This window comes from Oryza glaberrima, chromosome 3 (assembly GCF_000147395.1).
Source record: "Oryza glaberrima chromosome 3, OglaRS2, whole genome shotgun sequence".
Lineage (NCBI taxonomy): Eukaryota > Viridiplantae > Streptophyta > Magnoliopsida > Poales > Poaceae > Oryza > Oryza glaberrima.
In genome coordinates this window covers 22,257,395-22,281,660 of record NC_068328.1, presented here as the reverse complement: position 1 = coordinate 22,281,660, position 24,266 = coordinate 22,257,395, and the positions used below count along the sequence as shown (strand labels likewise).

At 43.7% G+C, this 24,266-nt stretch overlaps 2 protein-coding genes across 2 annotated transcripts; both read right to left on the bottom strand.

The window, feature by feature from the left end:
- Nucleotides 1–9,824: 9,824 nt before the first annotated feature.
- LOC127767187 (fructokinase-like 2, chloroplastic) lies at nt 9,825–14,420 on the bottom strand. Its single transcript, XM_052292442.1, has 5 exons — nt 14,196–14,420; nt 13,396–13,703; nt 12,639–13,291; nt 11,022–11,493; nt 9,825–10,389 (listed from the first exon to the last, which is right to left on the bottom strand). The coding sequence occupies exons 1-5, from the start codon at nt 14,267–14,269 to the stop codon at nt 10,127–10,129; spliced, it is 1,770 nt and encodes a 589-aa protein (XP_052148402.1). The 5' UTR covers nt 14,270–14,420; the 3' UTR covers nt 9,825–10,126.
- Nucleotides 14,421–19,450: 5,030 nt separating this feature from the next.
- LOC127767630 (cytochrome P450 85A1) lies at nt 19,451–23,515 on the bottom strand. The gene is made up of 9 exons (XM_052293028.1): nt 23,111–23,515; nt 22,013–22,346; nt 21,029–21,178; nt 20,689–20,937; nt 20,512–20,598; nt 20,345–20,423; nt 20,145–20,251; nt 19,920–20,044; nt 19,451–19,829 (listed from the first exon to the last, which is right to left on the bottom strand). The coding sequence occupies exons 1-9, from the start codon at nt 23,299–23,301 to the stop codon at nt 19,742–19,744; spliced, it is 1,410 nt and encodes a 469-aa protein (XP_052148988.1). The 5' UTR covers nt 23,302–23,515; the 3' UTR covers nt 19,451–19,741.
- Between the last annotated feature and the right edge of the window lie 751 nt (nt 23,516–24,266).

Sequence of the window (24,266 nt, the reverse complement as noted above, 5' to 3'; positions counted from 1 at the left end):
AACTGGAGAAAGGGAGAGAAGCCATAGCTGAGGTTGATCGCCTCCAGGCCGAATTAAGGAAAGAAAAGGCCCATTCCGCCGTGCTGACGGATTATTATAACCTTATTGAGCCAAAGATGGAGGCTCTTCGCCTGGAGGTCAGCAAGGCTGAAGCGAGCGCTGTGGAGTCGCAGCGGTTTTCGCGGGAGATGGCGAAAACTACCGAATCCGCAAGAACGGCGTGCCAAACGCTTCGCCTCGCCCTTACTGACATGGGTGCAAAAGTACGAGGGGTCCCTACCGAAGATGCCTCGGCCTTCGACTTCTCCGAGTGGACCCAGCAGGCTGGTAGTTCGGTTTTGGACTGCGCCACTGCGTACGGTGATTGCTGTGCGCGTGTATCAGCGGCCTTTACTATGGGTCTTCTGCAACAGTTCGGCTGCGAGCACGTCGCCGAGTTCCCTAACTATGCGAAGGGGGACTGGGAGATTAGCGCGCAGGACATTTCGCCCGCACTTCGTGCGTGGCGGAAACAATTCTGGAAGAAGGACGGCCGGTCCACCACCAAGGTGCGCCTTTTGGAGCAACTAGCGAAGGCAGAGGCGGCAGACCTTTGCGAAGAAGAGGACGCGGCGGCTGAAGGGGGTGGAGGCGACGCCCAGGATCACCCAGAGGTGTGAGGCCCTCCGCCCTTTCCTTAGATTTTTGTAGTTTTCCTTCTTTTTGTGTTCGCCAGGAGTGGCGAACGATGTGTATTCGGCGGGCTGCCGCTAACCCTCTTTATTGTAGCCGAAAAAAGGGGCCCTTGGATATTTTGAATATATATGACTCACTCTTAGCCACTTTTTGATGGTCGAAGTCTTTGGCGTATTTATGATTATGCAATACATTTTTCTTTTTTCGCCTATTCTTACTATGCAATTCTCCTTTTGCCCTTTTTGCACTTTCTACCAGGGTGTTTGCCGAAAGTTGTGCATTCGGCCCCCTTCTGGGAGTTGGCGAAACCAAAACGAGAAATTTGTGGCATTAAAGGATTTACCAAAGGTGCGATGCCCAATTCGGCCTGTTTATCGTGAAATGGTGATAAACGGACGCAGCTACAAGGTTGCCGGGTGGCTTCGGGCGCACCCTTGGCGAACCTTAGAAGACTACGATCTTGTTCATTCAAGACGTTTGGAGGACATGGCTCGCTTTTGGCGAAACCATCAGAAGACTGATCGACAGGAGGCGATCTCCCAGCGTCGTTACAGTCTAGTCTGTATTTCGCCCCCTTCTCCTCTTAGGATTGTGTATGATATTAGTAGTGATGACAAACCTAGTTCGCCCAATCATTCCTTAGAGAGAGAGAGAGAGAGATCGCGGGGGCGAAGATGTAATTTATCTGTAAGCCGGGCTGTAACGCCATTGCTTCTTTCTCTTCATTTGTACCATTGTGATGTATTCTTCGATACATTTTTATTTAAAATCAATAAATGTGTGTTTTATTTCCTTTTCGCTATTTTTGCATTGTCACTTCGTGTGCTTTTCGTTGGGTCGGAACGTATCGGCCCTTTTGCATATATTAGCAAAATAGGTTTTGACTTTTCAGCTTTCGGCTTCCGTTTTCGATCCGTTTTGTTCTACGTTATAGGAAGCACTCGTGCTTTCCTTTCGATCGAGTGTAACAGTGTTTAGCTAATTGTTCTCCAAAACAAGCTGTTACGGTTTCAATCGTTCGGCAAGCGATGCTTCGGCCGATTCGTTTCGCCCCCCTGGCCTTTTTCGCTGATCAGGCGTTTGCCTTGGGGTTTTTCCGCAAATTATCAATCGCAAAAACAAGTAAAAAGAAGGCAGAGGACACAAAGATTTTATACTGGTTCAGGCCTCCGTGGTGAATAATAGCCCTACATCCAGTTTTTTTTTTGTGTTTTTTCATTTTCCTCTTCTTTTTTTCTTTTTTTTCTTGCCGAAAGGCTTACATAGTGCCGAAGGGCTTACATAACGATATATACATTTTTACAAGTTTGGCGATTTGGGTGCCACCCGTTCTAGACATAGAAACGCTTGAGAGAGGCCGCGTTCCAGGAATGGTCGAACTCTTCGCCTTCTAGTGTCGCCAGTCGAAAGGATCCTGTCCTGGATTTGTGCTTGATGAGGTACGGTCCTTCCCACTTCGATTCGAGCTTGCCAACGGCTATCGGGTTCACCTTTTTCCTTAGGACAAGATGACCAGGCAACAGCTCCGTCGGTCGAACTTTTTTGTTGTAAGTTTCCGAAGTGCCTGTGGCATACTTTTGCATGTGCTCGAGTGCTTCGACTCTTACTCCCTCCAAGAGTTCGAGCGACAACTCGCACCCCTCTTCGCCCCCAGAGAATGTCACCCTTGGTGAGTTAGCCCCTAGCTCTGTTGGGGTCATTGCCTCATCGCTATAGAGAAGCATGAACGGGCTGAACTTGGTTGGACTTGTGGGGGTCGTCCGAAGGGCCCAGAGAACAGATAGCATTTCCTCTGGCCATTTGCCCTTCACTGCCCCCTCAAGCCTTTTCTTTAGTGCTTCTAGGATTTTACCATTTATACGTTCAGCCGCTCCGTTTGACTGCGGGTGCGCGACCGATGCGAACCTGATTTCCAGGTTAAACCCTTCACACATTTCTCTGAACTTGTTTACCCCGGAGTATTTCGCCCAAAGGGTACTGTGATGGCACTATGACTTTGTGGGCCTGAAAGTAATGCTTAAGCTTGCGTGAAGCCATCATCAGGGTGTAAGCGAGCTTTTCCATTTCAATGTATCTTGTCTTCGCTCCTTGCAATGCTTCGGAGACGAAATAGACCGGTTTTTGGCCTAAATCCGTTTCTTGGACGAGAGCAACACTAACTGCCACTGGCGAAGCTGCTAGGTATAGTAGCAGTTCGCTTCCTGATGCTGGGCTGATCAGAGCTAGCGGGCTTTGCAGGTCTTGCTTTAGCTCGTTGAACGCTGCTTGGCATTTGGGAGTCCAGTTGAATTTTCCCGCGCCCCGGAGGGTTTTGAAGAAGGGCAAACCTCTTTCGGCTGCCTTTGAGAGGAATCGACTGAGTGCCGCAATTCGGCCTACGAGCTTTTGTACTTCACGTACGCTCGACGGAGGCTTTATTTGCTAAATGGCATCGATTTTCTCGGGATTCGCCTCGATGCCTCTTTCAGAAACAAGGAAACCCAACAGCTTGCCTGCGCGAACGCCGAAAACACACTTCTCAGGATTCAGTTTCATACCCGCTGCGCGCAAGTTGTCGAAGGTCTCCTGTAGGTCGGACGCGTGGTCGAAAGCCTTGCGGCTTTTTACGACGATGTCGTCGACATAAGCTTCCACGTTTTGCCCCAACTGCTTGTAAAGGACCTTGTACACCAGCCTAGCGAAGGTTGCTCCGGCATTCCTCAGACCGAAAGGCATCCTGAGGTGGCAAAAGGTGCCAAACGGTGTGATGAAGGCTGTCTTGGGGATGTCGGCCGGGTTCATGCGAATCTAATGATAGCCGGAATATGCATCTAGGAAGCTCATGAGTTCGCAGCCGGCTGTCGAATCCACGAGCCGGTCGATCCGTGGCAAGGGGAAATCGTCCTTCGGACATGCTTTGTTTAAGTCTGTGAAATCGACACACATGCGCCATTTGCCATTTGACTTCTGCACCAGCACTGGATTCGCCAGCCACTCAGGATGATCGATCTCTTGAATGACCCCTGCCTTGAGCAATTTTTGGACTTCGGCTTTTGCTGCCTCCTGACGATCAGCGGACATCTTGCATAGCTTCTGTTTCCTTGGCTTTGCATCCGGCTTGACTGCCAGGTGATGCATGATGAGATTTGCCGAAACACCTCCCACTTCATCAGGGCCCCAGGCGAAGATATCAATGTTCTTTTTTAGTACCTCTAGGATGTTCTTAGCTTCTTCTTCGCCCATGTCACCCCCCCCCCCCCCCAGTGATATGAGTTTTATGGGGTCGGCATCATCAATCTGCATCTTGATTATCTTGCCGTGAGGGGCGGCCTTTGGCGCGTGCTTCGCCCGGTCATGCGGTTCGGCCTCAACATTGTGCACTGCTCTATTGATTATGGCCAAATCGCCTTTTGAAGCAGCTGAAGGCTGAAGCCCCTTGATCACGATCACTCCTGCCGGGCCGGACATCTTGAGCTTGAGATAATTGTGATGGGAAATGACTTCGAACTTGTTCAAGGTTGCACGGCCGAAGATGGCGTTGTAGTTGTATGGGATGTCGACAACGTCAAACAATACTTGCTCTTCGCGTCTGTTTTCCCCCATGCCAAAGGCTACTATCAACTGTGCTTGGCCAAGAACTTAAACTGCTTCTCCGCCGAATCCTCGGAGCGATGTCGGTGCTGGGGTAAGGGCTTGGGTAGTCAACCCCATCTTGGCATATGCTTCGGCAAAGATGACATCGGTCGAACTTCCTCCGTTGACCAGGATTCGCCGGACCTCGAAACTAGCGGCTGAGATCACCAGAGGATCTTGATGCGGGAACATTACTCCTTCGGCATCTTCTGGCCCAAAAAAGATTTGTTGGTTCAGATACTGCGGAGCCCCTTCGCCTGCCGAAGTGATATTATGGACCGTTCGCAGCTGCATCTTCTTCTGTCGCTTCGACAGTTGGATCGGCGGGTCGGCCCTGTAATCACTTGGATCACTCTGCGTTGCGCATCTTAGCGCTGTTCGGCCGGGGGTGCTTGTTCTTGAGCTACTTCACGAGTTGCTTCGGCCGCTGCTCCCTGCTGCGTCCTTGGATCTTGCGCGTTGCCACGTTGCCAAATGTTTCGGCATTGCTCCGTGGTTTGCGAAGAGCGTCCGTGGAAGGCGCAGTAGAGGTCTTTTCGGACCTTCTTGCGGACAGGCTACTGATGGTTGCTTGCTTGCTAAGCGTCGAACTCCTTGCGAAGGGCTTGCACTTCTTCGACAGCCATAACAGCCTTGCCCGCTCGGTCGGTTCTGAACTTCCTCCAGGTCATGGGGGCTTGACCTTGCCTTGGCGGTTGTGCTTGGATCGCCGGCTGGGGCTGGCGAACAACGAGAGGAGGTGGTTCGGCAACTTGAACTTGTTGTTGGGCTTGAGCAGCGGCGACGGAAGCCTTATCGTACTCAGCTTGTATTGCTTGCTGTCGCTTGGAATCCTCTTCGCCCCTTGTGAACCCGTCAATGATGCGAAGTAGGTGTTCAAGCGTCTGCGGCTCCTTGTTGGCGATTTTTCTTGTGAGTTCGCCCTCAAGTAAACCAGCCGAAGCGGCGTTTATGACTGATGCCTCAGTTATGTCTTGAACTTGGCACCGGGCTTGCGAGAAGCGACGCATGTACTCCCTTATCGACTCCCCCGGCCTCTGGCGAATGCCGAGTAGATGCTGCTGCGTCTTTGGCTCCTCATAGGTGCCTCGAAAGTTAAGGACAAAGACATCGCGCAATTGCTCCCATGAGTAAATGCTATTGGCTGGCAAATTGAAATACCAAGAGCGGGCGATGCCGTCTAGGGCGAGATGTATTACCTTTGCCTTGGTATTTTCGTCGCCATGAGCCGCTTCGATCGCGGATTCATAAATGGAGAGGAATTCCTTTGGGTCAGTTTCGCCTGAGTAGCGTGGGACGAGTGGGAACTTGAACTAGGGTGGGATTGGACGGGTCTTGATTCCCCCACTCAGCGGTAGCCCCTTTTCGCCCCTGCCCTGTTCACGGCACCTTGCTGCGGGTATGGCGTGGCGAAGGGCGAAATCACGGCTTGCGCGAGGTTGGGCCATGGCATTCGGCTGCCCAGCCCCGATTGGTGATGCTTGCTGTGCCGCCATGAATGGGTCGAAAGTTGGCTGTGACCATGTCATGGCGACCTGGTTTGGTGCTTGGTTTGCTCCGAAGCCTGGCGTTGGTGCTTGCGGCCGAACGGTTGGCGCCTGAGCAGCATTGATAGAGTCGAACTGCGGTCCTTGACTCCACGGCGAATCCCCCAGACCTGGCTGATTCGAAGGCAACCAACGAGGCGCACCTTGACTTGTATTCCCCTCCGGGCGGGCCGAAGGGGCTATACTTGAAATGTTGTGGGGTTGGCTGAGCTGCTGAAGGAAAGCTTGGAGCTGCGCCTGTAGAGCCGAAGACCCTTCTGCCATTATTTGCGGCACTTGGCCAGGCGGTTGAGGATGTACTTGGGCAGCGACCGGTTGAGCTTGCAGTTGCACATGAGGGGCCGGATGCGCTGCTGCGGTCGATGGCTGCCCAGCGAAGTACATTGGCGCTTGCGCAACTTGTGGCGGAAGGGACTGGGTCGGCACTTGTGGATAGACTAGGGGTGGGACATAGCCTGCCGAATACTGGAGGATAGGTGCCGAAGCGACCTTGGACTGCCTTGCCGCCTCGTACGCTTGCTGCTGTTCTTGCATTTGGCGAAGCATGTCTTGGAGTCGTGTCATGTACTGTCGCATGGCTTCCATGTCGGCTTCGGTTTGTGTCTCGGGGTCAGGGTTGACTTGGGCTTGCACAGCGGCGAGCGTAGTTGGGGCCGCTGCCGGCTGCGACGAAGCGGCTTGGGGCACCAGTAGTTGGTTTGTCGAAAGGATCTCCACCCTAGTCTGGAGTGCCCTCGCCGCCGCAGCCGCCTTCGCCATGTCAGCCGCGTTCGGACCTGCACAGAGGTAGCAAGGGCCGAAGGCGGTAGTGATGGCGCAGGTGCGGAAGCAGATGGCGCTCCTCCATCTTCGACGACAGGCGCCGAAGGCTCTGTTCCCTCTTCGGCGGCCATATCCGCCCCGGCGTCGCTTTCCTTTCGCCTTGTAACCTTCTCCTTTACAACCTTCTTCGGTGGCATTCACTCTCAGTGGTTTCGCTCGGAGGTCCCCACGGTCAGCGCCAGCTGTTGTCAAAACGACAACTGCATACGTCGAAAGACATGGTTACTCAACAGTGGTTGAGAAAAAGTAAAGTGTATTGATTAGAGAATTTTTCTTGCGATCCCCCTATTACCTGGCCCTATGGGACTATTTATAGCCCCTATTACAGGTTCTTACTATTAGGGTTTTGGTTATACAGGGGAATTTACATGGTTACCCTTATGAAAGGGACATTTACATAGGTACATAGTGTAATAGAGGTTCATGGACTCCTGATGGGTCGTTAGGCGATCGTCGGCCCAATGGCCCCTAGGCTTGATGGGCCGGAAAAGGCTTCTTCGGCCCTCGTGGGGGCGAGCTTGCTTTGGCGAAGTCGTCTCCCTTCAGCATATACTCTTCGCCCTGCATCCTTCGCCCAAGAGGCCTCCGGCTTGGCAAAGTACCCGCACGATCCTTCGCCTCTCGCCGTCCTTGTTCCATAGTCTTCGCCATGGGGGGCTTCGCCCCGACTAACTTTGGCGTCTCGGGCTTGGATCCCCACTCCTCGCATAGCCTTCGGCAGATTTTGGTCGAAGGGCCTCATACCATACCGCCAACAATGTTGCATTATAAACTATATATATTTACTCTTGCTACCTGCATTTTTTTTCTCCTTGTTAAACATCGTTAAACATTGCGTTGCAATTGCATGTTATATGATTATATCTAAATCATAAATTAATGTAATTTATAAAATACAACAGGAGGATAGATATATATTGACTTCTTTTGCGGGAGCCTTTGGGCACATATATGCCCCATGTGTCACCCAACAAGTTGTACTACTTGCTCCCCCAAACAGATATGGATTCTCTGCAGTACTGCATTTGCAGTAGCGGTGGCTGACAGGTGGACCCGGTTCCACATGTCAGTGGCTGCTACTGCAGGTGTAGTTCTGCAAAAAATCACCACTGCCCCCAAACAGCTCTAGCCTGCCAACAACAATTATTTTTTAAACCGCCCCTTAATTGGTAGAATCTTCAGGAGGAAATCATCTAATAAGCTGAATCCAACGGATCCAAACCACTATCCATCTAATAATATACTACCTCCGTCCCAAAATGTAAGCATTTTTAGCTATGAATCTGGACAACTATGTGTCCAGGTTCATAGCTAAAAGTTGCTATATTTTGGGACGGAGGGAGTAGTGTTTTAGATTAAGATGTCAAGTTGAAGCTTAAACTTTCAAAGGGTAAGCGGCTGCTTTCAGGGAGACATGAAGCATTACTAACCACAAAATTACAAACACTCCCCCGGGGGGAGTTGCTAGCATGAGAAGCTTCGTTTTGGCTCAACAAAATAATATGATGCCTCCGCAACATGTCAGTATATTGAGTATTGACCCATCTGATTATGACATACCTGCTATTTTTCAGAACCCAAGAAACTGTTCTCTTCTTTCTGGATAGTCAAATTGCACGAGTCACGTGACTAATTAAGTGCCGGCCTTCACTGATGTGTTGAATATTGTTCAGTTTGTCACCAGTGAACCGTCATCTTCTTAACATGGACACCGAGGTCTGCACCAGTAACATCAGGTGGGGAATTGAGACGATTTTAAGAATGATTCATATGCAAGCATTACCTTAGTTGTTAAGGATAATAAATTTTGATATGCATGGAGTTGTTTGATTTAATTTCATGTCACTGTCGATCAATCTGAGGACCAATATAATGTTGTTTCAGTAGCAAATTGTGCCAATTTCATGTCACTGTCAATTTGAGTATCAATTTTGATACTCACCGGACTACCAGAGGGTGATAAGTTAGCCAGTGAATTTGAATTCTAGCACAGTATTGCTTTGCTGATGCAAGCAATGACAAACTGGTCAGGGATTTTCTTCAGCACACGAAACATAATACTTCCTCCGTTTCATATTATAAGACTTTCTAGCATTGCCCACATTCATATATATGTTAATGAATCTAGACATATATATGCTAGAAAGTCTTATAACCTGAAACGGAGGGAGTATGGTATAAAAACCCAGATAGAAGTCAGGTCATCCAGTCCAAGACTTGGACTGCTAGAGCTCAAATTTCAGGGTAGACAGGAAATTTGTTGTATGGCCAGTTGACCACGAGATCTCAAGAACAGACCAAACCCAAACCATAGCTAAAGGGCGTAGATCATCATTCTCTTCTTTAGGACAGGTTTGCGTGAAAAACAAACCAACATAGAAACAGTAAGATTTGGAACAACACTTCAGAGTAAATTTCACAAAACTATACTTCCAATGTGAAAGCTATGAAAGAACTACACTATCAGCTAACCCTTTACAAAATTACACTTCAGTTACTTTGTTCCAAAAAATGTAAATGGTTTCCAACGAAAAGTGTAGTTATGTTTAACTGCTTAGAAGTGTATTATTTGATAGTTGCCTTAGAAGGGTAATTTGGTGAAAATTATTCTTCTATAGTTGAGAGTAACTCATGGTAGATCAGGTGACTGATTTTACATCGTCTTGTTGAATCTTAAAAGACAATAGTATAACATGGCAGAAAGCTAACTTATTTGCTTAGCCAATTGGCTTTCAACATCAGGTTCACTAGCAATGCATGTATCAGATACTTAGTTTGTAGATTGCAGAAAATTCAGCGTATAATGAACTTTAGCTTTCAGAAAACTTGCTCTATTTGTGCTTTTGCAGTCACATGATTTCCCCATTTACATTCAATGATGCAATCTAGGAACAAGTATATCCATCTTACCTTGTTCAAAGATCTATAACAACCAACTAGGAGCTTATTTTGGACCCAAGTACATATGTAGCTCCAATGTTAAGAGGCTTTTCTTTTTGTCTGAAAAGGGAATTAGATGCTAGTCAGTTAGTAATAAAAAACATTGTTGGGCACTAGATATGCATACTCACCTTCATTGCACAGTAGCACCGGCAGCACACCACTGCGAAGATAAATTGATAACTGATAGCTTAATTATACAATTGGTAATCTGGTAGAATAGTGGAGTTGCAGTGAAATATATAATTAGCATCCATCTGTTCTAGGAAAAATTTCTGACACCCATAATCATGCACATTTACAACAAAATCTTAACCCAAAATTTGACAATACAGATGTGTTAGTTTATCTTGAGGCTATTACCCTGTGTTAAAAAATAAACCTAGAGCCTGCAGGTTACAACTAGTTCTTCTAAATACCAACTCCAGTTAAGAGCAGCAGTTCCCATAAATGGTGCTTCAAGAAAAATCACCAGATGTCTGTAGGTTTTTCCCTCTATTGAAAATTACATGCCTCTGCATTTTCTTTGTTCACTCCACATATAAAAGCTCACTCTCTGATGAATCCTCTGTATGTATGGAATCAGGAAGTGTACGGTATTCCTTCTCTGTGACGAATCTCACTCCAAACTGTTCACTGGTTGGATCTGCTCTTTCTCTGGGAAGGAACCCTTGTTCTCGTGCAAGTAACCACTGGTCAATGACACCACATGTAATAGCATGTTTCATTGCAGTATGCAAGTAATCCTTGTCAGTGACCAGGTGAGGGTTAATTGCCAGCATCTTCATCAGAGCTGAAGAACACATTAAAATGTCATCAGAGCTAGTTCAAGATACACAAACAAAATAAACATGAACACAAAATGAAGTGTCACTAAATTATTATCATGCTGGGATCTGATGATATAAGCTATAAAAGGCTGAAGCTGTAATTTTTTTATAAAAAAAACTTGTATACAGTGTTTGAAAGAACGGATTTGCTATACTAGTGTCGACAGTTAACAGGGGTGAAAACTTTCAAATTTTAAGCCATCTAATATGCTTTGAGATTTGTGCTGGTGAAGGAAAACGGAAAAAAAAAATCAGACGCGTGCAGCAGGGATCTAACCCAACACCTCCAACTTGGATGTTTGTTCAACTAACCAGCTGCTCCATCATGCTTTTTTGAGTTACACTCGATTTACATATCAGTTACATATTAGTTACATAGTAGTTATAATGCAATTATATAGTAGTTACATTTGAAAGTTTTTCATCCCAAAAACTGTCGACAGTTCTATAACTACTCCCAAGAAAGAATTTGTATGTTCCTGCTTTATGAAAGTAGAACACGTATGTAATGATGCATTTGCTATCCTTTGGTGTCATTAATGAAAATGGCATATCCTGCAGAAGTAGAAAAAAAAAAGAACATCAGATGCAGTACCTGCAACAATGGCGTCACCTGATTGTGACATGTCACCGGTGAAAGGAGTAATTGGTGCATCTTCTGTGCCACGAACCCAGCCATCATGCTCTTTTGTGTAATAATGAATCTTAGAAGTGCCGTTTGTCACAAAAAGGACCTTGAGATTTTCATGCCACAATTTCGTAACAACTTCTGGGCTGTAGTGAGTGAATTTGGATTTATCATTATCCTTCGTACCAAATTTCTCAGATGGTTTAATGCCACACAAGAACTCAAGTTCCTGCTTAGTGATTTCAATAATATCAGCAGCTTCCCATGCGTCCTTGACAAGTGACTTGGTCTCCTTACTGGACGACCATAATGGCAGTGGAAGATTGAGATCAAAGAATGTTACACCACCAAATTTCTTGGAAACCTCAATTGCTTTCGACAATGATGATCGTGTCGTGGGCTCAAGCAAAGCTGAAGAATTGTAGTAAAACATCTTAGCCTGCATTAACAAACAGAAACAACTGATTTTTACATAAGATATAACACATAAGTGGACAGTATTTTCTTCAGGGATTGTAGATATCTTTGATTTACCTAATTTCAGATATGGCCTGCCCATAGGGACCTAATATTTTAAGTAGTTGCTTTTTAATGTTCATATTATTTTGAGTTTGGGAATTTTCAGACATTCAGCATTAGCAAAGATATTATCCAACAAGTTCCAGTACAGAGCAGCTTGTAGTGCCGTAACTGCTAAAAGGTTTTTTACAAAAAATTAAGATCATTATGGTACAGGTTTATGTGTCTTCTGACTAAAAAATAACCATGCTAAGTGCAAACATGTAGAAAAAGCACAGTTGTGAACTGAAAGTGTTTTATTTACTTCTTTTTCTGAACCTACCAAAGCACGGCAATGAAAACAGGTAAACCTCCCATTTGTTTATAGTACATAGTATCATTTTGACACATTCATGGTCAACTAATAGATAGCAAGTTTGAATTGATAGAAATCGAGTTGAGTAATTTCCTCTTATTATCTTTTTGGACAAGTACATTAATTTAGCAGTATAGCCCTAGTTGTTCCTTAAGTCTTTTGATATAAATATAATGACTTCTGTATTGCAAACAATGTTACATATCTGGAATTAAATGTGCTACTATATGCAACTGAATTATGAATTGCACATCTAAACAGTATAATATGCCATCAGCTGAAAGCAACTTCTTCACTTTAGCAAGCTCTTCTTGTGATAAAGAAAAATAGAATCTTTCTAACTGTATAAGGAACAGAATTATTCAACAAAATTTGCTTTTATGTGGTAAAATTTCCATACCAGATTAATTATAACTAACAAAACAATGTGTGACATACAAATCTTCTGATCCGTGTAGTACTCTTTCATTAACTAATCATCTCTGACAAAAGAAAATGCACCACAACATAATGATAGGTCAGCATAGTAAAATAACTTTACCATGTGAACATTTAAACAATTTATTGTTGCCACAATGTGCATGGCACAAACAAACTTTTCTCAAGACCAAACAAGTGTGCATACAGTTTATCATTAAACCATGTAGTAATAGATAATATTGTAGAGGATAAGGTGTAATCAAAATATTGTTTGATGTACTCGTCTTTACCTCTTTTAAAACAGCTGGGTTGATATCAGTTTGGACAAAACAATCCTCTGCACAAGGTTTAGCACAGCTCATTTTCAAGCTACCCCTACCTGTGACCTTCATCAAGGACATGGCAGTAAACGCTGAAGGGTCCATTTTAATTGCCCGAGTTTGAACTCCATTGACGTTCAAGTGATATAATGTACTTTGACCATAATCATCATCGCCTAGTTTTCCCATGAATTCAACCCGGCCACCAGAAGCTGCTAAAGCAAGAGCAACATTGGATGATGATCCTCCTGGTGCCCTTACAAATTGATCTGGAGACCAGAACATGTCTTTCATTCCCTCATGAATTTCATGATCTATCAGCCTATTAGCAGGTCTTCCAGAAGGAATAAATGAGTACTTAGCAGGCCCAAAGCAGCACACAAGAGGGATTAAATTGTTAATATCATTATCATCAGTATCTTCTAATAGCAATGCTGCTATTTTACTTTCTAGGTCATTTGCTGAAATTTTCTCCTGCCTGTCATTGGAGGGCACTAGATCTTCACCCAGATCTTCCCCTTCATTGTCACTCAATTCCTCTACAGTCTTAACTTTTCTTCTGCCCCTCTTCTTTGGTTCTTTTGCTTTGTCCTTCTCTTCCGATGAGCTTGCAGTAGTTGCAGCTGCAACATAGGAGAGAAGTCATGACTTGCTAAGGGTTTACGATAATTTTTTTCTTAAGTTATTGAAGGAAGTACTCTACTGAAAATATGCAAGCAATATGTACCTTTCTTGCGGCCCCTCCTTTTTATTTTCTTAGTCCCTTCAGGGGATTCATCTTCTTCAGTGCTCACTTGACCTTCTTGTGTTTCCCCTTCTGATGCTTGTATGGTGGCTTTCTTTCTTCCACGTCTCGGAGCTCTTTTCTTGGTTTTTGATGTCTCGCCGTCACTCTCATCATCACTTGAACCTTCTGCTACATCTTGAGAGCTCTTCTTTGCCATGGAACTTACGTTTCGGTTGAGCAGCCTCATTTTAGCTTTAGGCTTAGTCATAATGTTTCCCAAGAAGTGGGGCTTATAATGTAAATGGCTCCTGCACATTACACATCGGAAGCAAGTCACTAATAACTGTTGGAATTTAAACCATAATGTAAGTAGTGATGTGTTAAAAAATAAAGAATAAGTGAATGTAAGATAGAACTAATGTTATCACACGATTCAAATATGAAGCTGCTACCATACCACGTGGGAGCATATTCAGACAAGGCTAGGTACAAGCGGTATATATATATATTTCATCGAGTACACGTCACAATTTGATGACATATTGTTCATCTTGTAAGAATCAAATAGTTGTTATCAAAAGATGAAACAAAACATAGACCCAAGATCTATTGGAAATTTGGGGCCAAAGAAAGATGCCACAATCTCCACTCCATGTGCTGCTCCTTTCCCTTCCCTAACCTAGGGTCCATATGGTGGCGACTCAAACAATCCGAAAGAGATCGCCACACGCACTCATATCAGCTACTACCAGAAGAAGAAGAAGAAGCTGCATTACACAGAAAAATGAAGCATTACATACCTGATTGAGTTGGTACTACAAGGCAGGGAGCAAAGAAACTGCGGGGGGAGAAGAAGAGAAGCCATTCGGTGCATCAATGGAGAGGAGAGGATTCCTACAAGAATCCTCGCCTACGCCTCTTCCGCCTCCCGGGAGAAGAAAATCCCTCAAACGAAGAAGCTCAGAGCTGAGCAGAGGAGCAAAAACCCCAGGGGAGAGGGGAGAAGAAGATTGATTGCTGCTGCAAACTAAAATTACATACATGCCCTTCCATCTATCTCAAGATAAGGGGCAGAAGCGTAATAAATACTCGCATGGTAGAACACGTACTTGGGGAATACGCTTCATCCATGGGTTTACGAACAGATAATAATACGCTAGCACTCTCCTCTCCTCTCCTCTTCTTCCCCCCGGAGACTCCGCCGCCGTTTATCGCCTCGGCGGCGCGGAATCCTCTCTCTTGGTTCGCAAATGGCAGCCGCACGGGGTAGCTTATAGGGATCTGCTTGGGAGTTACCCTGGTTGACTGGTCCGCTCATTCATCGAATCAACGCATCCTGCGCCGTCGCCTCGCCTGTTCTTCAATTTGCCGCCGGCGCCGGCTTCGGCTTCGCCATGGTGCTCCGGCCTCACGGGAGTTCTTGCTGAATGTTTATCATGGTATATTAATTGTTTCTTTTGTGTGACAATGTGGGAATCTAGTATTCTAGTCGAGTCCTACTGCCGTTCTTTGCAACCTTCTCCAGTTTGTGGCAATGCGTTGCGGCGCTGTCAGCGCAATGCATGTTTGTGGTGATTTGTGGTTCTTCTCCGTTTCACATTATAAGTTGTTTTATTTAGGTTTGATCAAATTTATAGAAAAATTTAGCAACATCTACAATACTAAATTAGTTTCATTAAATATATTTTGATAATACGTTTGTTTTCTATTCAAAATGTTGCTGTATTTTTTAGAAATTAGGTCAAAATTAAAAAAATAGATTGATTAGGAAAAAAAGTCAAAATGACTTATAATATAAAACAAGGTCGTAATAGACTGTTAAAATTGCTGGTTTCCATAGCACTTTGCACGTCATATGTACCAGTAATTGTTATTCATTCAGCCATTGTTCCTTCTCATTTGCTCCGCAAGACATAGTCTGTCAAGATAGAAAAATAATACTATAAATCTACTTGTTCAGATAAGCTTGATTTTTTTTTTTTTTGAGGATTGGAACGAAATAATTGGTTGATTCCGTATTGTACTGTCTTTTTTACTTCTATTGTGTTCTTTTATTTCTGCCACGTCATACATTTAGTTTCTAAACACCCATTGCTCTTCCATTCCGGCTATCAGCTTAAGGACTGTTTTATGTTGTAAAACAGTAAAAGTACTGTTCCTTTGGTAGATTAGCCCTAAAGGAAGCTGTTTGTTCAGATACCAATTGAGAACCTTTTCTTCTGTAATATCTGCCTAAAAGGTTGACTTGTCATGAAATCTTCTTATATTCCGTAATATTTCTGTATTTTTTTCTCATGTCTGAGGTTGCCTGATACTTTGCAGGCAATGTAGAGCTGTTCAGCAACATTTTTTTTTTCTGGACAAAAATCAAAACCCCAAAAGGGCATTCCAACCATTTAGCTAAGCATGATATATCCTATGGTATCGTGTACTAAATCCCATGTTCTCTATCAAGGATAGAGTTAAACGGCTAATTCCTGCTGCCCAATGCTACTACTTGAAAGGAAAAATGCTCAGCATTTTTGCAACAGTGTTCCCTCATGTTTCTTTAATAAGGTGCTGCTGTACCCATGTCAGCCTGTTTGTTGACTCACAGAAATGCACAAACAAATTTCTCAAGGTACTGTTCTTTTTCAGGAATCAGGATAATCATCCAAGACAAGATCCCAAGAGCAAGCGGTTGTCATAGCTTTAGGGAGCAATGTAGGTCACAGAATCAGTAACTTTATACATCCCTACAGCTCATGAGAGATTCATGCATTATCATTACACCACATGCCTGCTTGTATAAAACTGCACTTGCATGTGTCACTGATGAACCATTGTTTCAAAACTCCGTTGTTAAGAGGGACAATAAAGCTTGGACCACATGAATTACTCAGGAAGCTGCTAAGATATGGGCCACATTAAACAAAGCTTGAGACAGCAAAGAAATTGAGAAGGAGTTGGGCCACTGATGGAATAAGATATAGTCCTGGGCCAATTGATTTGGATATTATTTTCTATGGTAAGCACCAGATAAAGAAATGGTGAAAGAATAGTTCACTTTGTGCTCAACATCACAGTTGCATATGGTTAGCGCTAGACAAACTCTGAAGTTTTGATAGACATGAGAGGCTATTGTTATGGCTCTGGTGATGAGTCTTCCAAGTTTGAATACTGAAACTGATATTGGTGCAAGTTGTCATCCACTCTCAAAATGCAGAGATGTCTTCGAACTCTTGGAGAATCTTGGACGACAGCCCTTGATTAAAAGGCAAATACTAAGACGGGGTTGCCCATTGGTAGTGCGTTGTTTGATTGGCAAAGAGAAGTTTCATAGCCTCATGGGTATACTTAATATAAACCTGATAGTTCAAGTGATCGAGCGAAGTTTCAAGAAGTAGACGATGCTATTCTCAGGTCAAGTTGCTATTATGTGATGATGCCCCTTGCATAGTAATACGTCTGAGAGAGGATCCCTCCACAATACAAGTTATCAAATTTTGAATTAAGGAGATGTTTGCAAGCAGGTGGCCATGGAACGATACTCAAGGGTGTAATGGCACAGAAATGACACACCTCCCTTTGTGGAGAATGATTGTTGACACCGGAATTGGTTTCTCAAAAGGTTCTGAATGTTTCTCAAAAGATGAGTAAAAGAAGCATCGGTGCTTCACAAGTGCCAATGTTAGTTGAATGACCATCCATGAAAATATTTCTAGGTGAAATATGTGACCACACCGATCCCATCGAAAGAATTTCAGCTCATGCTGCCTCATCTGCAACATTGGTTGGTCAACATAATCAAAGTGCACAATGCCAGATTTGGTGTTGGTTCTGCAAAAATATGTGACACGTTGCTAAAGCAGAGTAAAACTTTGGACTTTCTAATAACAAGATTAATCATAAGATCTTTTGAATTTTTCATGAAATCCAGAATATAATCCAAATCAATTCAAGTGTAGGAGTTCATGTCACTAAGAGACTAAATAAAAATGAGGTGATCTTGAGCTATCCTCTGCAATCGAGCTTTACCCTGCTATTTTGATTGGCATTCTTCTAAATTGAATTCAATGTGCTGTCTACCTGCTCAACATATAAACATATTCAACAACAAAATTAAATACATGTGTTTGTATTTCTTTTAGCTTTTTCTACAGTTCCATTATTGTACTCTCTTATGTTAGCATTCCTTGTGTTCCTTAGATTTGCTCTGTTTGAGTGAACTTTTGCCTTAAATCTCACCAAAATACTAATCACCCATTCCTGCTTGGATGAAAATTATTCCATATTGCTAGATATGAACTCTGCACTCTTTTACTTCTGCCCATGTGTAATGGTGTATGTCTTGCTCCGTGCACAATGTCAGTCCAGTCAGTGATTCCCAAATCCAATAGTCTGGGGAATATGCAATGCATCTGCGAAGTCTTGTACTTGTTTCATCACATGGGATGCCATCATGGCAGTGTGCCAGTGTGTGTACATCATCTGAGAACTGAGATAGTAGAGAGGAAAGTGAGAGAGGCACATGTACTTGGCATATGCTTTCTTCTGTTCAACCATGTACCAGTTCTTGAGTACAGTGTCACGCTTGTTCATGCAACGTGTGTCTGTCTCTACCTGTAGCTACTTCTGATCATTTATGTTGTGTTGCAAAGATATGTACTGCCAGAAACTCTATTCTGTCAGTGCACTACAGAGTGGAGTGTAGCAATATGCATGTGGCTTTGTTGCTGCATCTCCGTCAATCTGTGCATACATGACTGCTGTAATCAGTATTTTTTTTTTTGTCTCTTTAGTTGTTTTCTTGTGAATGTGAAAGCATCTATCTAATCCAGGCATTGCAGTTGGCAATTTATTGAGGTTTGCAAAACAATGTTTTTGAGTTATATTTCAGTTGGAGTTACACCTGTTGGTTTCAGAACCGTGCATTGATTCTGGACACTGCACTTCAGGTGGAAGAGTATGTTATATACATTATGCTCACTTGGTCTTACAAGCTTTATTACATTAACTTATTGTAGTAGTAATTAAAGTGCAAAACTGTTTCAAATAGATATAGTTGATAGCTCATGTCCCATGGAAGTTTATTTCCATTTTCAGGTTTATTTTTTCATTGTGACAATTGAGCATAATGAACTTCAAGGGCTTATTAATCTTGCCACAAAATAACTTGACAGGCTACTTTTATTCCAATATACAACTCACCTGAGCTGTGTAGTCTTATTTTAGACATTTCATGGTGATAAAGAACGCCATTGATCTGAATTGGGGGTATCTTCCAGAATAAAGGGTGTTTTTTTTTTTTAACGAAGAAGAAAAGCTATAACAGCACCACAAAAAAGATGTTTTGGTAGTAATGTTTATGAAAAATGTGACTTAGCAGAACTACTAGTTTGGAATTGGTACTACAAGTTAACAGAACTGCATTGTGTTTTTTGTATCATTTCATTCTTTACTTGAATACCTTGCATGCCTTACCTAGGGTTTTGGTAGTCCTTCATTTAGAGGGGAATTTCAGTCCTTGAGAAAATTTGCCTGTAGCAATCTGGAAATGTTGTCCACTTGTCCCTTTGTATAATCTTTGGTATGATGAATTATATAATTTATAAATGGTGTGGGCTGGCACCTCTGTGTTTACACAATGTAGTTTCGTGTCCTATGAATAGTAGCAACAGCCAATAGTGACACTTCTGGATTTCAACAACTGTTAACATCTCCTGTACTAGCAATCAATACTGCTTTTCAGTATGTTGAGGTGAGGCAAGTTCTTTTCCCGACATCAATATATTGTCCAACCAATTGAAGCATCCCCTGTTCATTAACATGAGTTCCTTGGTATCTATAGGGAAAACTGAGAGCCACCATTGAAGCAGTTTACTTGCTTTAGCCTGTTCATTGAGGTACACCTTTACTGTCCCTCTATCAGTATTTCCTCTTTTACATATTTCATATTTCTTTCAGTTAGTGGACATGAGAAGAGAAATTTGAAGTCTTCATCCCTGTTTCTATGAGAACTCGTGTATCTTGTCAAGTCTTCATCCATGTGTTCTGTTCTTATGGACAGCTGGTGTCTATTAACTCTCTATCATGTTCAGAAGCATAGAAGCCAAATGACACTTCTGTTTTAGTTCAACAATTGATGGACCAAAAGAATACAGGAGCATCTGATGGCAATCTACATTAGCTTCCTACTGGTCCTATAATGCCTATATTATCTCTATAATATTCCTATTTTCATGGACATATGTTACAAGAGCGAAACGGCTGTTCTAATCCTGTCATCAGGGCAGCAGCATCAGAATTGCACTCTTATTTTCTATCTGATTTGAATTCCTATCTAACTTCGCAAAATGTTCCAGGATCAGTAATCTTGAACGCGGATATGTAACCCGTTGGGAGCTTCAACTCGGGGGAACTTCAATATTGTGTTGTTACCTTCTTCCTCCCATCTGCAAAGAAAAGATTAACACCATGTCTTCTTTGTCAGTAAAGAACCAGACATATTCTAAGCAACAGAGGATTTGACAAGATGAACAAACCTGTATTGAGTCACGAAATAGTGAAGGAATGTTGCAATTTCTACGGTGCCTACTTCCTTCCCCGGGCACATTCGACTACCTCCTCCAAACAGCATGAAGTGTGGATGTGATTCCATGTTCTTCTCCTGTTATCAGTAAGTATTACGTGGTTAGAAACTTACAATTCAATCAATAGTGGTGTTATTGGTGTGCTAGTGGAAATTACTTGATTGCTGTTTTACTTACCAGCCACCTCCATGGATTGAATGTCATGGGATCAGGGTACAGGAATGGATCATAATTTATTTCCCTTGTGTAAACATATATTCTCCAACCTTTTGGGATAACATACCCTGGAAGAAACAAATAAGCACTGCATTAGGGCTATCCAAAGATTTATCAAAAAGATGCTAATTGCAGCAGCATATATATCATGCATATCTCACCATTCATTTCAACATCTTGGGTAGTTTTCCTCAGCAGCCCATTCACAACTGTAGCTAATCTTAATGTCTCAAAGATAACCTGCATAGTAGAAGTGCCCATGAGTTCATCATGATCAGACTACACTGTTACTGTGGCTGCTTTCTGAGTTTATCATCATCAAACTTACAGCTCGAGTGAAGGTCATGGACTTGAAATCATTCCAGTTGATGGCATCTTCGGGCGCTTTACCTTTCCTGATATCAAAATGTTCTTTCTGCAGAAGTGAACAGATCATCAGTAAACTCGAAGTGTGAAATGGTTTTCATCATGGGATTCAAGTGGTTTGTTTTCAGATTATCTATACCCTGAGTTGCTCAAGAGCTTTGGGATGGTCTGACAGGTACTTGACAGCCATCATCGAGGTCGTCGACATGGTTTCATACCCAGAGTATATAAGGGTGATGATCAGGTCAATGATCTGCTCATCTGTGAGCTTCTCCCTGGTGCCCTCGACACCGGTCAAGAGCGCATCCAGCATGTCGTTGTGTACCTGACCGGAGGATCGCCGTTCCGCGATCATCTGCTCTAGCATTGCAACAAACTTCTTCCTTGCCTGAAAAAAAAGAGTGCCTTGTTAGAGTAGTTCTTCAGTGCATGAGTTTTAACTGAATTACCATATCAGTACAATTCTGCAGTCAGCTAACCTTGAAGCCTTGGTAGTAGTTGGTTCCAGGAAGGTTGATGGGCAGGGAGATGGTGCCAAGCACAAGGGTGTAGAGCTCTGCCTTGAGAGCTTCAGAGAGTGGGCCAGCGGAGACGCCGGCAATCTGCCTGAGTGCAGATAGCAAGGCCATCTGAAAGTGAAACATTGGTGTGAGCTGCCATGCAAGTATGAAATTCAGCATGCCAACCAAAAGCAAACCAGGTACTCATACAATGCTACTGCTACTTTAAAAAAAAAAACAAGTTCCTTAGGCATTTGAGACATGTGATGGCCATAATTATGGATAGATTTCACTTTGGAATGAATATGTACTACTTAGTACTAAGAGAGTGAGAGAGATGCTGTGTCTGGGAGAGTGTCTTTTATTTCTGGCTGAGGAAAGAGCTCATGATAGATCAATCTCTTTCTTTTGTTATCCAGCAGTACAAGTGTTCTAGAAAAGCTAGAGATTCCCCTTTTTTGGGGGTCCAGAGAGGAAAGGGGGATCTTCCTTCTCCCCTCCTTTCCTCTTCCTTTGCTCCATTCCCCATTTTGCAAGAGGCACCATCATTCTGTCTGCTGCCATTGTACTATCAGCAGTAGAGTGCGGTAAAGAGAGGTCAAAAAGGTAATTACTGTGTGCTTCCTACTGCTGCTGGCTGCTAGTGGTGCCACCCATTCTTTGTTGCCAACTTGCAGCATCAGTGGAACCACAGTACAGTACTAGTGCTAACTAATGTCAACAGTTGAGATTTTCTTAATGCAGGGTAGTACTCGTAGTAGAGACCAAGATTTTCTTACGGTGGGCCCCACATAAATTACCACCCTCCCCAATAATTTACTACTCATTACTGCTACTAATAACCAGACAGATCGTAATGCCTGATACTGCTACTGTTGTTGTTTCAGAAAGCAAGAAAAGAAAAGAAGACGATGATATCCATGCAAGGAGAAGGAGAAGTAGAAGTAGAAGCAGAGAGAGTACCTCCTTGGTCTTGGCCTGGATGTCGACGACGGCGGAGGAGGAGGAGGAGGACCAGGCGGCGAGGTGGGAGCGCATGAAGGCGTCGATCTTGGGGAGGAGGGAGGAGCGGATCATGGCGGGGCGGACGAGGGAGAGCATGGCACCGCGCATGGCGCGGTGGAGGGGGCCCTGCACGGCGGCGATGTTGTTCCGCCCCAGGATGTCCAGCATCGACTGCGGGTAGCCCGGGACGAACCCGCGCCCTTCGCTGGCCAGCGCCCGCCGGTTCAGCTCCGCCTCCATGCACACCACCGTCGGGCACCCCAGGATGTGCGTCCTGAACACGCTCCCGTACCTGCAAAATCTTTCGCTTTTAGTACTACTGCTACTAGTGCTGATACTGCTAGTGGTATTAGTGTTTGATTAGTTTTCTCGTTGATAATAAAAGGAAATGGAGGAATGAATGATTGTGATGGATGAATGCTGCTGCTAGTAGTACAGATTCTGCAACAACAAGGAGAAGAAAAACAAATGCTTGGTTTGTGCTGTGGATGTTCTCTTTTAGTTGATCATTGAAGGGAGAAAAGTTTAGGAGGGGGCCAAGTGGGGATGGATGTAATTAAAAAAAATCGCTCCTTTTTTTCCTTGGGATGAAAAAAAATCATATCTTTTGTGTAAGAGTGTTAGTGTGTGTGTGTGTGTTAATGAGGGTGGGCACTTTTTGGTGGACTGGAAGGGAGAGAGGATCTCCCAGCTGGAACAGTGATGAGTGAGCTTTTGGGGGACACAGCTCCGAGGTCCCTCCCTTCCTCCAGATCACCTCCTCTCTCTCTCTCTCTCTCTCTCCCCACATCTTCATCATCATCACCATCATCAAAGCAGCAGCACTGCAGCAGCTCCTTCTTCCTCTGCCTCTCCCCCCATGGCCAAAGCTTCAAGCTTGCTATTGCAGAGCAGAGAGCAGAGCATATGATGGATAGATAGATATACACACGCATGATGCAGAGATTGCAGGGGAAGGAATGTATGGCGCGTCAGGTAGCATGTCAAAAGAAGCAGTTGGTTGTTGTGTTGCTTTGGTTTGGTGCTTGTTTCATAGTGGAGTAATATAGTATATACCTGAGCCTCCGGGCCTTCATGAAGCTGGGTCCCTGCTTGAGGAACTCGGTGGTCTCGCCGAAGAGCGGCCACCCCATTGTCCCCGGCGGCAGGCCGCGCTTCCGGCTGTACCGCACCTCGTTCCACCGCAGCAGCAGGCTGCTCACCACCACCACCGCCGCCACAACCACCCCAATCGCCACCAACACCATCTTCTTCTTCCTCCTCTCTTGGCTACTCTCTGAGTAATCTCTATATGTATAAATATATTTTATCTATAGATGTATGTGTGAATCTTCTTCTCTTCTTCTTCTTCCTCCTTCTGTATGAGGTTGTGAATGAGTGACCTCTCCCTCCTCTGCTCCCCTGCTCTGCTTCAGCAGAGGAAGAAGGAAGCTGTGGTGGGTTGCTTCAAGCTGCTTGCTTGTGCTGGAAGAGGAGAAGCCCCTCCCTCCCCCTTTATATAGGCGAGCCAGCCAGCCACCACCACCCCCAGCACAAGAATTTACTTCTCCCCTCTCCTAACTTTGGCAGTGTTTAAGTTACCTTCAAACTTCTAAAAATTCCATCAGAACAAATATTTAGATATACTCATGAAATATTAAATATAAAAAAAAAATCAATTGTACAGTTCGCATGTAAATTGCGAGACGAATCTTTTAAGCCTAATTACGTCATGATTTGACAATGAGAGGCTACATTAAATATTTGCTAATGACAGATTAATTAGACTTAATAAATTCGTATTACAGTTTACAGGCGGAATCTGTAATTTATTTTGTTATTAGTCTACGCTTAATACTTCAAATGTGTATCCGTATACTTAAAAAGATTTTATCACACGAGCTTAAACACGGCCTTTTTTTGAAAAATTACTGCTTCTACTCTCTTTTTTTTATATGTTGTACTTTAACCTATCTAAAGGAAAATATAGTATTGCTATTAATAAACCTATTTACTACTCTCTTCATTACAAAACATAAACACTTTTAGATTCTTTAATAGAGCAAAAAAAAAAGACCTTGATACCTCATATTAAATGTGAGATGGTTAATGTGAGAGAGTCGTTTGGATTAAGATGAAAAGAATTAAATGAAAGATGATTGATAAGACAAATAATATTGTGTAGTATCTTTCCTGAAATAATTTATCTTTAGCTATTGAAGCCCAAATTAAG